The sequence below is a fragment of the Maylandia zebra genome, linkage group LG7, assembly GCF_041146795.1.
Source record: "Maylandia zebra isolate NMK-2024a linkage group LG7, Mzebra_GT3a, whole genome shotgun sequence".
NCBI classification, from domain to species: domain Eukaryota; kingdom Metazoa; phylum Chordata; class Actinopteri; order Cichliformes; family Cichlidae; genus Maylandia; species Maylandia zebra.
The window spans coordinates 58,924,278-58,940,375 of NC_135173.1; the positions used below are offsets into that span (position 1 = coordinate 58,924,278).

Sequence of the window (16,098 nt, forward strand, 5' to 3'; positions counted from 1 at the left end):
ATATGGCTTAATTATCAGCTGACAAAAGCTCCTGCTGGTTTGGATTATTGTTGCTTGCTCTGGAAACATTCACACTCAGCAGAATAAGTCTAATGAAAGCTCTAATTTTCATTTCTTTAATTGCCAAAAGTATTTTCTTTAATTTACCACATGATTGTAACTATTCTAAGTGAGAGTGGTTTTATTGGCGGTTAGTTTCATCAGCAGTAAAATTCTGCTGTTACCTTACAACAGTTCTTTGAACAGTCATTCCCAGTGATTGTGTGGCAAGCACACATACAGGCTTGTTTAGCTTTTTGATCTGCTGCTCAGACATTACAAAACAGATTGGATGAAATCAACCACAGTGAGGAGTCTCTGCCACGAAGAATTCAGTCACAGGCTTACAAGGACAATTATTAAAATGAGAATGGAAAATTGTAAGGGTGCTAACGTCACACAGAGCAGCAACATTTAGACGGTTTCACCTTGTCAGACACAGTGATGGTGAAACTGATCAGTTCAGTCCACCACATTTTCTCAGTCTTACACAAAGAGAGTGAGCAAACCAAATTCTTCTGTTTGGCATTGTGTGAAGTGCATGAGACTTGTTTATACTGACTGAGCCAACAAGACAGTGGACACAGCCAGAACACCCCTTTTCTGCCATGTTATGTAACTGAAAATCTTCATCAAAGCAACAAGAGGAGAGTACCATTAGCTGCTATCATGCACTTACAGTATGAGACAGCCTGCTGACAGAAAATCAGGTAATCCCTTAGTTAGCCAAAACATTGTGTTCACCCCTATATTAGTTTTCTGTTGTTGTTTTTTTAAACTGAAACCACGCCTCCAAAATCTGGATGTCTACAACATCTTTTCCACTGGTGCCTAATCTAAAACTGCTTTAACAAAAAGGTTGCTGCTATGTTACTCTAGCACTGCACAATTAAATTGCAGGTTCTAGTTGCTCTTATCTACTTAGCCAGCTGGATGAGAGCAGAGCATTGTAATTCAGGAGAATGCCCAGATGCCTCAGTCCCCAGCTCCTCCAGTCTACATGTCAAAGTATCTTTGGGAAAGATACTGAGCCCTGAGATGCCCCATATATTAATTGGAGAGGGAGTGTTTCTGCGAATGTTGTCGTCAGAATGAAGCGTTTACGCTTCAATGAAGTCTCAACTAGAGTAAAAAAAGCACTAAAGAAGTACCAGTGAGTCTTGGATATCACATGAGCTTTACACCATTTCTCTTACATCCAACATGCTTACTTGGAGATTTATTTTCATTATATTCACCTGCCCAGAATTTGCAAATTAAAATGAACTAGTAGTTAAATCTGATACAAAATACGTTTTTGCATATGAGATAAGTGCCACTGTGCATGGTTCCTGATAAATAAAAACTAAATAAAAAGCAAAAGATCTGAGTTTCTCATGCTTCTGACTCCGTCACAATATAATTAGTGCTATTCACTTTATATGAGGTTGATTAGAATGTTTTGCCTCATCAAAGCATTTTTTAAAATTAAAACACATTACTCCAAAGCAGAGAACTTTGCATCTTTAAGTTGGCAGATTGTCTACATTAGATACCCTTTCTGACGCAACTCCAAAACTATATGTGTCTTTGCTAGGGATCAAACAAAGATCTTTTACTTGTTAAGTAGACATGTAAACTACTACACTATGGAGCCGCCTTGAAAGAAAAACACCTATACACACAAATTTGTCCAAAGAGAGATGTCAGGTTTATTGGTGATTCTAAACAGACTGTGGATATACTTAAAGTATATAAAATACCTGTTTCCCATTCAATGAAAACAATAAGGGGGGTCATTTACATTTTGAGAAAAAAACATGCGGTCACACGAGGTCTCCATGCAGGTGAAACAAGCCATCCTTGAGCTGCAAATGTTTTTTGTTGAGGGTTGGGGGTGGGGAGAACATCCAAGAAATTGCTACATTAGGAATAGCAGACAGAAGAAAATAGTGGTGGATGATCACAGAATCATTACCATGGTGAAGAGAAACCCTTCACAACAGCCAATTAAGGGAACAACACTCTCCAGGAGGTAGGCGTATCTGTCCGGCAATTTGACTGATGAGTTTTGTTTTAGTGGTTACCAGGAGTCTTTCCTTTAATCTGATATAACACCTTTGGGATGATATAAATCCAGGCCTTCTCATTCAACAGCATTGTCTGACCTGCACTTCCAGAAGAATCCTAAAAAAAGTCTATAAAGACATTCCTAAACCTTGTGAAAAGCAATCCCACAAGAGTTGAAGCTGTTGTTATTGCTGCAAACAGTGGGACGACACCATATTAAAGGCTATGTATGCTTTAATATGGTGTCGGCCACATACCATATGGGATGCCACTCAAATTCATATGTGTGTTTGGCAATTTAGTTTATGTTTAATAACTGAATTTCATTACATTTGTGTGTGTTTTATTGTTTGTTTGTTTGTTTCTATTTCAATCAAGCTAGCTAGCTAAACAGATTAGACTCTTAGAAAGCACTTGTGCACAATGTGCTTGTGCGAATTGGTGTGAATGGGTGAATGCACAAGTTGTGTAAAACACTTTGAGTGCTCAGAAGAGTAGAAAAGTGCTATATAAGAACCAGTATCATATAGTATTTACAAGGCAACGGGTGGGAAATAACATACAATTTTTTAGGTATCTGTAGTTCAATTGAGTCTGGCTGTATGATGCTGACATTACTTCCTGGTAGAGATGGGTAGAAAATAACCCTGAATGTAGTCTTCATCATGCTACACTAATAAATGAACACCATCACTTAAATGGTAAATGTTTCTATCAGTGCAGTGCACCAAAGCACAGCATGTGACATTATGAAGTAAATGTTGGTTACACCCGCATGTAATGACTATAAACTAATACACCATTAGAGTCTAAACCACCAGGTACACGATACTGTAAAAAATGAAGGTTTAATTTACAACGGAAACAGAAAGAGGATGGCTTCTTTGTTCATGTTGTTAGCTACTGATAGCTTTCACTTGGTTACTGAAATGGTGAAAATATGAACAGTAGGAGTACCTGTGGGAACTACAGTGCTACAGAAAAGCATATGTGTGTGCCTGTGTGTGTGCGTGATCTGTTTCACCACAGGAACAGTTGTGTTTATCTCTGATTATTCTTTTTAACACACCCAATTTTTTTTTCTGTTTTTAGTGTAAAGTAAATGTTCATACTGACGCTAAATGCTAGTGTTCATTTCAATTCAGTTCAATTCAGAATTGAATTATCAGGGCCCAGGTAAATTTACATAGCACCAAAGCAAAACAACTGTCATCAGGGCACTTCACATAGTGTACTTTACATATACTTTTTATGAAAACTCAACGGTCATGAACATGCAGCAGAGTTATTATAGTTTTGTATTTTCTAATTAGGTTTTATTTTTATTTCCTTTTTCCATTTCAGGTTTTTGGATTTTCTTATTTCAGTTTAGTTTTTATTGTTCTAAAATGTTTAGTTTTACTTTAGTTTTCATTCGTTTCACAGTTATATCTTTTAAATTTATTACTGCATGGAGGGCTTGGAAAATTAGCACAGGTATTACAATAAACACACAATAAACGTGTCTATCAATGAGTCATCAGGCAAGTTGCAATTCTTTTTTTAACCAAACTAATAGATACTAAAAACAAAGCAAATTTCCTCCACAAAAATCAGTTCAGTTACTTTAAAAAAAATTTTAAGTCTAGTTTTTATTTTTATTTCAGTTAACTAAAATGTTTTTTCACATTTAGTTGAACTTTTTAGTTCATTTTCAGGTAACTATAATAACCTCGCCTTGCAGACTTGACAGAAAAAGCTAATAATTTTTGTTTTGAGTACAACTTGGTGGAAGTGGTGGATATCTGCAGGGCTTTTTATCAGTGCAGTTCAACCATGTGTGACTTACCTGCCAGGTCTTCTTTAGAAGAAGCAATGCGAGGGGAACTGTTGCCAGGTTCAATCTTTAGAGAAAGCCTGTAACACAAATGTTTCCATTAGATAAAAGAGCTCAGTGCTGTTGTGTTTGTCAGTTAAAAGGTAGTTTCAGATTTTACTAAACACACTAAACATTACGCAACTGAGTAAGGCGATGTCACATCATCTGCTGATGAAGAAAATTCTTTTAATTAGCATTGTGTTACTTCTACATAGAAGCCGTCTCACTCACACTTTCTTTTATATCTCAAGTCTTAGGTCAAGCAGTTACGTCGCCCATAATACTCGCAAAATATCAATCACTTTCTTTGGTCTCTGTTTGCCACATCACCACAAATTTCTTACAGCATATGCAGTTTTACTGGGGCTGAGACAGACAGCATTAAGCAACATTTTTTTAAATGTAAAAATGAGGAAAGATAGATTTACTGCTGCCACTCCTCATTTTTTAACATAGTCTAAACACATACTTAGTCTGGATAGGATTACCTTGGCCAGCAGTAATATTGTTAGGAGTCTTGGACTAGTTTTTGACCTGGATATGTCCTGTGCATATTAAACAAATATGTAGGACTGTCTTTTTTGATAAAGTATATAGTTAAGATTGGATCTGGTGACCCTGAATCCTCCTGAATCCTTATTTATGCTGCTATAGGCCTAGACTGCTGGGGGCGTCCCATGATGCACTGTTTCTTGTTCACTCAGCTTTTTCACTCACTATGTGCTTATAAACAACTCAGTATTTAATCATTAGTTATTATTCATGTCTTTTTAATGAAAAACACAAGCCTTGTAATTAGAGATGGACCGATCCGATATTACGTATCGTATCGGTCCGATACTGACGTAAATTACTGGATCGGATATCGGAGAGAAATAAAAAATGTAATCTGATCCATTAAATATCAAAAAAAGCACCTCACAAAACTTGCAACACGGCGTAACTCAGCTCATAACCGTAGCACTCTGAGCAGTATGCATCACATGATAGAGCGGCTGTGCGTATTTGTAGCCTCGCTACCAAACTGGTGGCATTTCATCTCCGAGGAAGTTATCCCAGAGAGAAGTAAAGCAAGTGTGTAAGTTCATCTCTGAATGTTTGTAAAGCATTCCCACGTTAAGCTTAACAACCGATATATGGAGCAACTGCCTCTCTCTCCCTCCCTCTCCTGCTGGTACTTCAGTCGTGAAACTGATTAATGATCAGCTGATCGGCTTTTCTGTCGAGTCCGTCTCTCTTCTTTGTTTTTGGCCCACTTTGCACCAGAAAGAGGAAACCAGCGGCTGAACAACAGCAGCACGTTTAACCTTGATAAGCTTTTGTTAGAATTTATTTAATATTACTTTCTAGACCAGGATCCTTTTCTACGTAGCTGACGGCTGGTAACTGTGCAGGGGCGGATCTAGCAAAGTTTAGCCAGGGGGGCCGATAGGGCATTAACAGGGAAAAGGGGGCACAAAGACATACTTTTCTTTCTTATTCTCATTTAAAATGTCTAGCTTTTAATAAATAATTATCTGAATCTTACACCCAAAGTTTTAATCTGATGTAAAATGTATAGAAGTCCATGATTGTATATAGTAACTGTTAAGTTTAATATACCCTAGTAAGCTATACTACTTTTTCCTTTGGAAAGATACCATCTGTGCAGTCTGCAGTTCTGTTGAAGAAAGATGTGGAATCTATTTAATTATTCTTGAAAAATAATTTATTTCTGTGCATTTTTTTTCCCCCACACTGCATCAAATTAAAGTTGATTACGTTGATTAAGCATCATGAGGTGGGGGGTGGTTCCCTATTTTTTTTTGCTGGGAGTTTGCAACCCTATTAGTTAGGTTGCTTAATATTTCTGCTAAGTACTCTTTAAAATACCAGAATAGGAAGGATGGAGTAGGTTTAAGATTATTAGATTGATCAGTATTGCTGAACTATGAAATATTTTGGGTGCAGTGTATTTTTTACATACAGGTATAACAGAATAGCTTTAGTGTTGTTGTTTATTTAAACTTGAGTATGAACTTATACAAAATGCAACAAGATATTAAAAAAAACAGTTTTATTAATTGAAAAACACATTATATTGGATTCATATCGGTATCGGCCGATATCCAAATTTATGATATCGGTATCGGACATAAAAAAGTGGTATCGTGCCATCTCTACTTGTAATGCCCCAAAAGGTTGAAGTCTTGTCTTTGTCTGCCAGTAACTGAAAGTTTCTTTTTAGACCAGTCTCATTTTGATCTGCCTTTTGCTGCTGGATTTAATATGCAGTATACAATACTATGCAGTATTGTAATTTCTTTGGAAATACGGATTAAAACTTTAATATTAAATTCATGCCATAAAATGCCTTGATAAGATGTAGGGAAGAGGACACAATCAGCCTTAGATTAGCCTCCTCAGAGATTGGACCTTAGTATTATTGAAACAGTTCCATTCAGCCAACATCCAAAGAAGAGGTTTGGAATGTTCTTTAAAAGCCCGGAAAACTATTCCTGAAGACTACTTAAAGAAATTACAAAAAAGATTGCCTTAAAGAGTTAAAGCTGTTTTGAACAATAAAGATGGCAATACCAAATACTGACTTTAAAGTTCATGAGAAATATACAAACTGTTTTTGCGTTATATGCTGCATTTGCATGCATGTTCACATGTTTCCATTAATCAGTGCGCCTACTGAACACTTTCCTAGCATAACAAAGAAATGACTGGTAGATCACTGTATCTTTCACTGTGTCTCGCTACAACTACTAGCAGCAAACCTTTACAACACAACGATTACCAATTATATTATGGAGGCTTTACATTTATTAACTTTTTTGAGAGCCAAGAAAAGACATGTCACGTGTTCCTGCCCAGTTTGCCACTAAATAACCGTCTATGACCTATGAGTCAACTTTATTGAATAAGATGCATCTTCTGTACATGCAAGCTCATCCTACACAGGGTGGTTTTTGGGTGTCTTAGTACTTGTTCAGGAAATCTCACCCAGGTGAATTTGTTTCCATCATGAACATCTTGAGAGTTTAAAAAGCAAGTTACTGGACTTTAAAAATTTTTTGTACATTTTTCACCTTACATTCAAGAGCCTTCTTCAGGTATTTATTTCTGAGTTGTCTCTTAGGTAGTCACTGACCCACTATTAATCACATGCCTCATCAAATGAGCCAAGCTGGAGAAGGCAAGAGATGGGGTACACACAAGGCTAACACAGAGAGACAGAAAACCATTCACATTCAACACGGACAACTATGGGCAATTTATAATCATCAATTAATATAACCACACAAACTGCATGTATTTGGACTATAGGAGGAAGCCAAGAGAACATGCACACCCCAGACAGAAAGGCTCTGGCCAGATGGTGGATTCAAAACCAGGGCTTTCTTGTTTGATGCGTCAGTGCTAACCACTGCCCCACTGTGCTGCACCAGCCCAATCTTGTTAGAAACAAAATTATTATACAAAACCAAAAACTATCATGGTCAAAATAGACCTCCTGATACTAATAGCGGATTTGTCTATTTTGTTTTGCTGAAGTCATTTGTTATAGTTTTCAAGAAACCTCACGTCTCCCAAGCAATCCCAGCTTGTTCTTCTTTGGTGAATCTGTGGCTCTTGGTCTTCTGTTCACCCTACAGATTTCCAATGGGACTGAAATCAAGTTTTTGTGCACACCAGTCAATAACATTCACTTTGGTGATGGAGTTATTTCTTTAGCAGAAGCGACACATGTTTTGGGTTGTCAACCCAGACCCAGTTTTGCTGCAAATACTTGAGAGTTTCTTTCAGAATTGTCACATAGCCTTCTTTCTTCAAGATTCCTTCCACCTTGACACACTCACCTCTCTATAGTTCTCTCACACATGCACAGTCTGCTAAAACTCAGAACAAAGAGTTGTAGCCATATTCATTAAGAAAAAGATAAACTTCACCATTCAATTTTATTTATATAGCGTTGTTGCTGTCACAACAACAGCCGTCTCAAGGTACTAAGGTACTCATAATAGGGGGAGACTTCACCAGCCATTTAATCCAAAAAAAATTATAGGCTCAGTACAGGACTAGCTCAAAGGAACTGCAGGCTACAGACATTCTTAAACAATGAATTATTCTGGTCTTTGCAATGCTCTGCATTCATATGTCCCTACAGGGACTGTCTATCTTTTCAATAGAACACCACTCACATTCTCACTTAGGCTACTTTTATATTAAAGCAAAAATTTCTGGCACAACTTAACCTACTCCCAAGGTGCGTGAAGAGGATGAAAAAGTCACAATCCAGCAACACTTGAAGGGAAGAGGAGCAACTTTATTGCCTGATGAAGGCCACAAGCCGAAACCCGTCGGTCAGGCAATAAAGTTGTTCCTCTTCCCTACTTTTATATTAAAGACACTCAGATTCATCCTATCACTATCAGTGATCATTCACCAGTGTCTGTCTCTGTGACAAAGAAAAGAGTCACACATATTAAGATGGTCCTTGTTGTCCTAAGACATTTACTGCTTTTTCTCTAATTACACTTAATAGCTTAACTACATTAATAGGCTAGATGCTCCTTAGAGATATTACCTCCATCAGTGCTATCTGGACTCTCACCAGGATTGGTCCATCATTGCTATTATTAACAGCTAACTGAGGCAAGGCTGCATTCAATCTACTTTAAACATACCAAGGTAACATCTTTACTAGAGCAAATCTAATCTTGATGCCAGCTCTATATGGCATTTTTTTGCCTATTTCAAAATTGCCATTTTTCGAATAATTTGCTAACAAAATTGCAGAAGTCAGTTAGCATGTAAAATCTGTCACGTTCCTGTTTCTTTCCTTTAAGGAATATTTCCTAATTGTGACATATAGTCTCCTCAGCTGAACTCAAGCAAATATTCAAAGAATTTGTGACATCACACTTATATTACTGTAATGGCCTGTTTACTGGCTTGAACAAATCATGTCTTTCACATCTCCAAACTATACAAAATGAAATGGCCCGACTATTAACACAAGTTCACATCACTCATTTTATGCTTTTTACATTGGCTCCCCATACATTTTAGGATTAGTTTAAAAATACTAAACGACCAGACTCCTGATTATTTATCAGAGTTTCTAACAAAATAAACAGATACTTGCCATCTTCATTCCCAAGCTCTGAGTTTTTGTTAGTTGTTCCTCATCCACAACTAAAGACTATAAGGGAAAGAGCCTTTCAGTCTGTGGTACCAGTACAGTGGTACAGTCTACCACTACAGCTACATTTAGCTGATTCTGTGGACTCATTTTTAAAATTAGTTAAAATATTTTTTGCTTAAAAAACTTTTTTGTTGATGATTTCATTTTGTACTTACCTGTTTATTTTATTGAATATTTTTATTGCTAATAATTGGCTTCTCATTTTCTTTTTTCTTTTACTGTTTTCTGTTGCACAGTGCTTTGTGACAGTGCTTGAAAAATTTACTGTGTTGGCTCTATCGTCCCAAATGATATCATATTTCATTTCATATTTAAAGCTTATATGACATATCATTTATGTCCAACTTGAAAAATTATGATGACAAAAGTGACCCTAAGAAACCAAGAAACAAGCAGAGCAACCTAGACTCTGTCAGATAAAGCCATCAATGTCTGCTGAATGAAAGGACACACTATTGAAAAAGATCCTTTCCATTTTGCTTCCTGTGTATTGACCGTCCTCAATTTTACACTTACACCCATGCTTCTATGTGCCTGCCATAATCGACTGAAATCAAACAATTGTCAAATAATTAATTTCACAATCCCATGCCATTCACATTGAAAACACTTACTTGAAGTTATCGTCCTCTACAAACTTCTGGAGTTCCTCTATGTAGCGAACTGACAACAGATACTTCTGAACATGCGGCAGGGTCACCAAGTGATCTAATGGAAAAAAGAAAAAGCAAATTACCTTCAACACAACTCTTGGTAGAGAATTAACTTTAAATAAAGTTACTTCTCTTGTCTATGTTCTCCTTCAGTACATCCATGAATTTTCTCAGTGGTCTTTCTCTTTTCCTCTTGACTGGTAGTTCCAGCTTTAGCATCCTTTATCCAATATATCCACTATTCCTCTTCTGCACCACCCAAACAATTTTAAGCCTTAGCTCTCTAACTTTTGGAACGGTCCCGAGTAAGCTGTAGGTCAGAAATTCAGAGTTCCCAGTCAGAAAATGGAAAGCCTCCTTTCCCACTCAGAAACTCAGAGCAGAGTTAACAATCCAACATGGCAGTACTGAACATAAACAGTAGTAAAACTATAAACTATATAACTTTTTCAGTCATACTATTACCTGTATACCTCTCATCCACCCACGTGTAATCTGTCTTTCATTTCTCTTCTCTTATACTTTCACCTCTCTAGGCTCTCTACCATCCATCTGCTCCCTATTCTCACTTTAGATAATAATGTCGTCTGTAAATATCATAGTCAATAGAGACTCCTGCCTGACCTTATCTGCCAACCCGTTCACCACTACTGCAAACAAGAAGGGACTTAGAGTTGATCCTTAATGCAGTCCACCTTGTTTCCATCAATGACTCCTACTGCACACCTTATCACTGTCTGGCAGTCCTCATACATGTACTGCACCAGCCTTTCTCTAGATCCACAAAGACACAGTGCAACTTCTTTTGATCTTCACTATACTTCTCAACAGTATCAAAACAAACATCACAGTATGAATCCATACTGCTGCTCACACCTCACACTTCCACCTTCTCAACATAAGCTACAAGTGTCAGAACATTTACATTTCTATCTTTCATCACACTAATCTGCGCACACTCTTTTGAGCTCAATCTGTCTTTCTAACCAACTGTCTGCATTCCATGTAGGTTATCCTTCCCTAGTGTCTAGCTATGCGTGCAACTAATTATAAGCCTTTTCCTTTGCTTTTGCCACCGCTATCACCTCGACTCCTGGTAGTCCTGTATACTTTCTTCATCACCTTGACAGCAATTTTATCTTGGACTTGCATTTATGCCTGTGTAAATGCACAGCAAAACATAGAAGTAAATTTTTTATCTGGACAACAATATTTTATATAACGCTAGCACTCAATAACGCACAAGGATGACAGCAAAGCAATTACAGAATCAACCCACTGATTTACCATCTATAGAAGACTAGGAACTTATTTTGTCAGTTTAAAATTATCTGAATTATATGTATTAATATAATATTTTTTTAAAATAATTTTTCATCATGTTTATTAAATTTCACCGGTTTAGCACAGTGTGTGAGCAGGTGACCACATGCCACATGGCCAAAGAGCAGGAGTCGGGGTTTGAGTCTGACCCGTGGCCCTTTGCTGCATGTCTTCGCCTCTCACCTCCCTGCTTCCTGTCCTCTTCACTGTTATTATCCAATAAAGGCAAATTTATAAAATTTGAGTCTCTGTTCTTACACTTAAAATTAATTACTCTGCTTAAAATTGCTTACAGTACAATGCCTGTCTTCTTTCCTGTAAAAATACTCATGATTTCAAATCAATTACTTGTAATTACATTTTATTACACAGTAGTTACTTACCCCTAGTAGCTGAGCGTATTATAGTGTTGCCCATTTTTTTGCAGTGACATTTTAAAAATAACATTAAAATGTAGGTACAGCAAGCCAAGCTTATATTTGGGAACAGAAATGATAAAACACAAAAGTGACTTCCCTGAAACAAAAGCTTTACAATGACTCACTCATTTATTCAATGATTCCCCTGCTTAGAGTTACAATTTGAGTAATTCTAACTTTTAGTCACTTGCAGATAGTGAAAGGTAAACATATTTAAACTAATTAAGATCTCCAGATTTTTTTCAATAAAGCATTTAAAAGGCTTCAGAATAGTAATAGAGGATTTATATTTATTGCAGAAATTCACCCCTACTCGCCCCTCCGTCTGGGGCAACATTTCATGCAGGTATCTTGAACATTTTTATTACTCAGCAGCTCCCCACACAAAGCACACTGGAAACACCACATGCTAGCCAAAACAATTAAGGACTTGAATAAACTTAGTTCGACTGGCAGACACTTGAAAATTTTCCTGAACTCGTCAGTGAAAGTAACTTAAGCAAAGCAGAGCAATAAAGGCTCGGGTAACTAAAGCAGAGCCAAGCCATTAGAACTTTATACAAAAACCCAAACTTACATATAAAAGCTAAAAAGACCATATTTCTTTAGCATCCTGCAGTGGTGATCTACTTGGGTTATTATGAACACATACATATTTTGGCTTCATCCATATTAAAGATTTATGACATACAGGGCTGTGAAAAATGTTTAGGTTTTTTCATATTTGTCACATGTTTCAGATCAAACAATTTAAATATTAAACAAAATTAAGCTTTGTAAATACAAAGTGCTGTTTTAAAACTAAATGCTTTTTTTTTTTTTATTAAGGAATTACATTTTCACAGTACTGTACAACCATAACTCTGATGTCAGAAGATCATCAATATATACATGATTAGGAAACAGACACTATACTGTTCCTACTGCAACTACTGATGTAATTGTGTCTTACCATAGTTACATGACATCTGCAGGTCTGAAATAACTCTCAGAAGATTGTTCATCTGATTTGTCCTCTGCTCTGTCTCTATGATGCTGTCTGATGCAGGATAAGCCGAGTCAATGTAGATAATGTCCAACAGGTAGATCCCTGTAGAAGGCACAAAAAAGCTAGTTAAACTCTTCTAACAACAGGAATAATGATGGGTTTGAAAGCATACCCAGTGATTTCAACAGAAGAATTTATTACTTCAATGAAAGCTTTAATGTGTGGAAGCATCAGTGTTTTCTGTATTTGGTTCTTTTTAGTCTGTCTCACAATGTCTCATAATGTCAGCGAGAGATATTGTGAGAGCTAGAGGAGCTGCCAGAAGATTTCCCCTGGAAGTCATTAACACAAATGTGTTATATGGAAACACTGATAAACACTGTTAATCTTGTTCACTACAGATTCTAGTGAAAATGGGCATTAGGCTTTTATTGGTCATTGCAATGTTTTTACTCATTTATAAAGGATGTGGACATATTATTTACAACTGGAATACATGAATTATTTTGTGGATTTTGGTTATGAATAGTGGACTTTGGTAGTTGCAAACCTCAGGAGAATAATATAATTACTAAAATTTAAGAAAAACTGTAGTAAAAGCAATTTAAATAATCACATCAGCTCTGTCACAAGTGATCTGGAAAACAGCTGCTGAGTCACCAACTTTCCAACAATTTATTTTAACTTCTCAAGTGTTACAAAATAGTGGGGTGGAAACATACCCTGAGCATGAACAGAAACTCCCTTATCCTGCAGTGTACTTTAGAAAAATAACTACGCATACAATAATGTAGAACATTTTCTGCACTTTATATTTAACTTTATATCCACATAATATGATCAAAAAGGTGCCTGATCTAAATTCATTCTGCAATGTCTCCAGACATCCAGAGAAAGTCACAAAAAACTATCTTCAATTAAAGAAGAAGAACAATAACTGCTGGTACAACCTTCATCCGAGAAAAACTGTGTACAAGTGTACACAGAAGTACTGGTGTTGTGTTAAAGTGCCTGCAATATTTGTGCAGCTTTGTGTTTGTATAATGTACAATATGTAATCTGCAGACCAGGGACTAATAGATGGAAACTGTATAAAGATATTGTTCTATAAACAGTGAGATGCTTTTGGTCAAGCGATTATGGTGAAAATATCAAACAAACACATTACCTTTTCAAAGAGGTATATGTTCAGTTATTTAGCTAATACTTCCTTCTGTAGCTGATAAAACCTGAGTTCAAAGACTGTATTAAGGTTACATCCATAGAGCATGCTAAACCACCACGGTAAACAGCAAAAAAACCACGTTTTTATTAAGTAAAAGCAACAGCACAGTGGCATAGTGGTTGGAAATTTACCCCATGTAGATACCTTTCTGTTTCCCTCTCAATTATTATTCAGTGTACACAAAAAAATTTATAAATAGCCATGGCCACATTCCATTCCACTGTAGTGTCCTATACTCATGACCCAAGTGTTCCATACACAGTTACATAAATCAGTGTCAGCTGTTAGGCCACAAATATGGTTTTGTTTTTCCAAACATGCAAGCCATGTACTTTAATTCAGTACAGAAGGAAGTGATAATGTGCTAAACTTGTATGCTAACTGCCAACCATACTAAATACAACAGTACTAAAGAAAGTTCACAGTAACATTTTATTATATGATCCTAATAAATGGTAAACTGGTTGTTGAATAAATTTTAGTGAGTATAGAAATCAGAGGCAAAGTCATCGTCTAGCCCGTCAAATATTAGGAAGATTTGGGGGTTTAAATAGCTTCCTTCAAGTCTTGTATAATTAGGCAACAAACTTAGCACTGGTTTAAAAGACATAAACAAAGAAAACCTTCCTCTACTTATTCAGAAAATTGAGAGCGCCTTACAAAGTTGGGCCAATTTAGGGCTCTCTCTGTTGGGTAAAATGACATATAGGATCATTCATAGGAGGTACTGGACTCCCCATAAGATTGCAAAATTAAAACTGAGGGAATCAGATATGTGCTGGGGTGTGACAAGAGTAGAGACACACTAATACACATGCTATACGAATACCAAAAGAAATAGAATCTATGGAAAAATAATTATTGTTTCTCACTGAAATACTCGGAATACAGCCATTACAGATCCCAGTACTCTAGATATTAGGTATAGTAACAGACGACCTGAAGTTACTATTCCTTCCACCCCTGAAGTTATCGTAACTGATAGTCACATAATATCCCATAAAGTGATACAGGATATGATGTGATGCTGCTGAAAGAAAGGGGCGTTGCTGGCATGTGATGCCATGAAATGTTGATGCCTACTTTGTATATGAAAATATATAAATATACATAAATGTACCTTTTTTTTCCTTCTGTTATCAGCTCGTTGTTAGTTGAGTGGTTTGTAGTTTTTTTCCTTTTTTTGTGTGCATCTATGTAAATATTGTTGCTATTACATGTCACCATCTTCTCAACTCCACATTTGCTCAACTAGTCTACATGTGGTTACGGGACTTGGAGAAGGTATTCAGCTGCATCCCTTTGTCCTGTAGGGGTACTTTCAGAGTGTAGGGTAGTGGGCCTGTTGTTGCAGGCTACTAAAATGGATGAGGAAGAACTATTACTAACAATTACACACCAAGTTGACAAGATGTGTGCACATGGAAGAGGATCATGGAATCTACTGGAAATACTGAGTAACACCTCAGGCAGTGTTTTAGCATTTTATCTCCTCATGTAATGACGAAAGAAATTAATAGAATGAAGCCTCAGTACTGGCTCTGAATCCTTTGTAGCTCATATCAGTGTTGGATGGAACAATCAAAAGTAGTAACTTCTTCAAGGACACGAAGAAGACAAATACAAGTCCAAACAAGAATATAATGGGTTAAAAACAATTCTCTGGGTTTCTATTTTTCTTAGTGCTACAGCCTAACCCCACTGAGATGCACTGGCTCTACATGATATCAGCTGTTCTGACAGTTCAACTGTTAATATTACAGCTGCACAAAACAACCAAAACGATTAACAAATATTTGCCTATGATGTCATACTGATAGTAGAGTTTAATGCGTTTCAGCTGTGCTCAGTCTAAAAAAGCTGTGCAGCCTTGTTTCCTGTCTCACAGCAAAGCCTAGTCAAAGCATCCAGCACTCATTGGCGAATTCAAACACATTGAGTCAGTAGTTGGGCAGCTGCCACTCAGGATATAATGCTACTGTTCATAACAGATGAAGCCAATTTAAATTCAGGAAGTTGTTTTTAATGATTACATTATTTTACTACATTTCTTTGTCATGTCCATATTTGTTACCTTTCTTCAAGATAAATGTAGTGTTACAAGCAAAAAAATGTAAAATAATAATAGGAATAATATTGCTGTTGTACCATAATGCCTCTTAGGATCTTTGCTGTCATTCTCAAACAGGACTCCACCTCCACAATGAGAAATGTTACAGCTGAAGATGCAATTCTGATACAAAGCCACTGAGAATGTCCCTGTAAAGATTTGGAAATAAACAAAAAGCACAATCAAAAGCTTCTAGAGTTTCACCAAATTAAATAAAAAACATCTCAATCAGATGTC

The 16,098-nt window shown here is 36.6% G+C and overlaps 1 protein-coding gene across 2 annotated transcripts in view; it reads right to left on the reverse strand.

Moving 5' to 3' along the window:
* LOC101469782 (ras-specific guanine nucleotide-releasing factor RalGPS1) overlaps positions 1 to 16,098 on the reverse strand; it is a 91,112-nt gene that overhangs the window by 12,870 nt on the left and 62,144 nt on the right. The window contains exons 9-12 of one of the 2 annotated variants that reach the window (XM_076886802.1): positions 12,491 to 12,628; positions 9,758 to 9,851; positions 3,917 to 3,984; positions 1,716 to 1,939 (exon numbers count right to left, since the gene is read on the reverse strand). In XM_076886802.1, the coding sequence (XP_076742917.1) occupies positions 1,845 to 1,939; positions 3,917 to 3,984; positions 9,758 to 9,851; positions 12,491 to 12,628 (395 nt within the window). In that variant the 3' untranslated portion in view covers positions 1,716 to 1,844. Of the gene's footprint in view, positions 1 to 1,715; positions 1,940 to 3,916; positions 3,985 to 9,757; positions 9,852 to 12,490; positions 12,629 to 16,098 lie in introns of those variants that run through there. The other variant, XM_024803287.2, reaches the window with a different exon arrangement.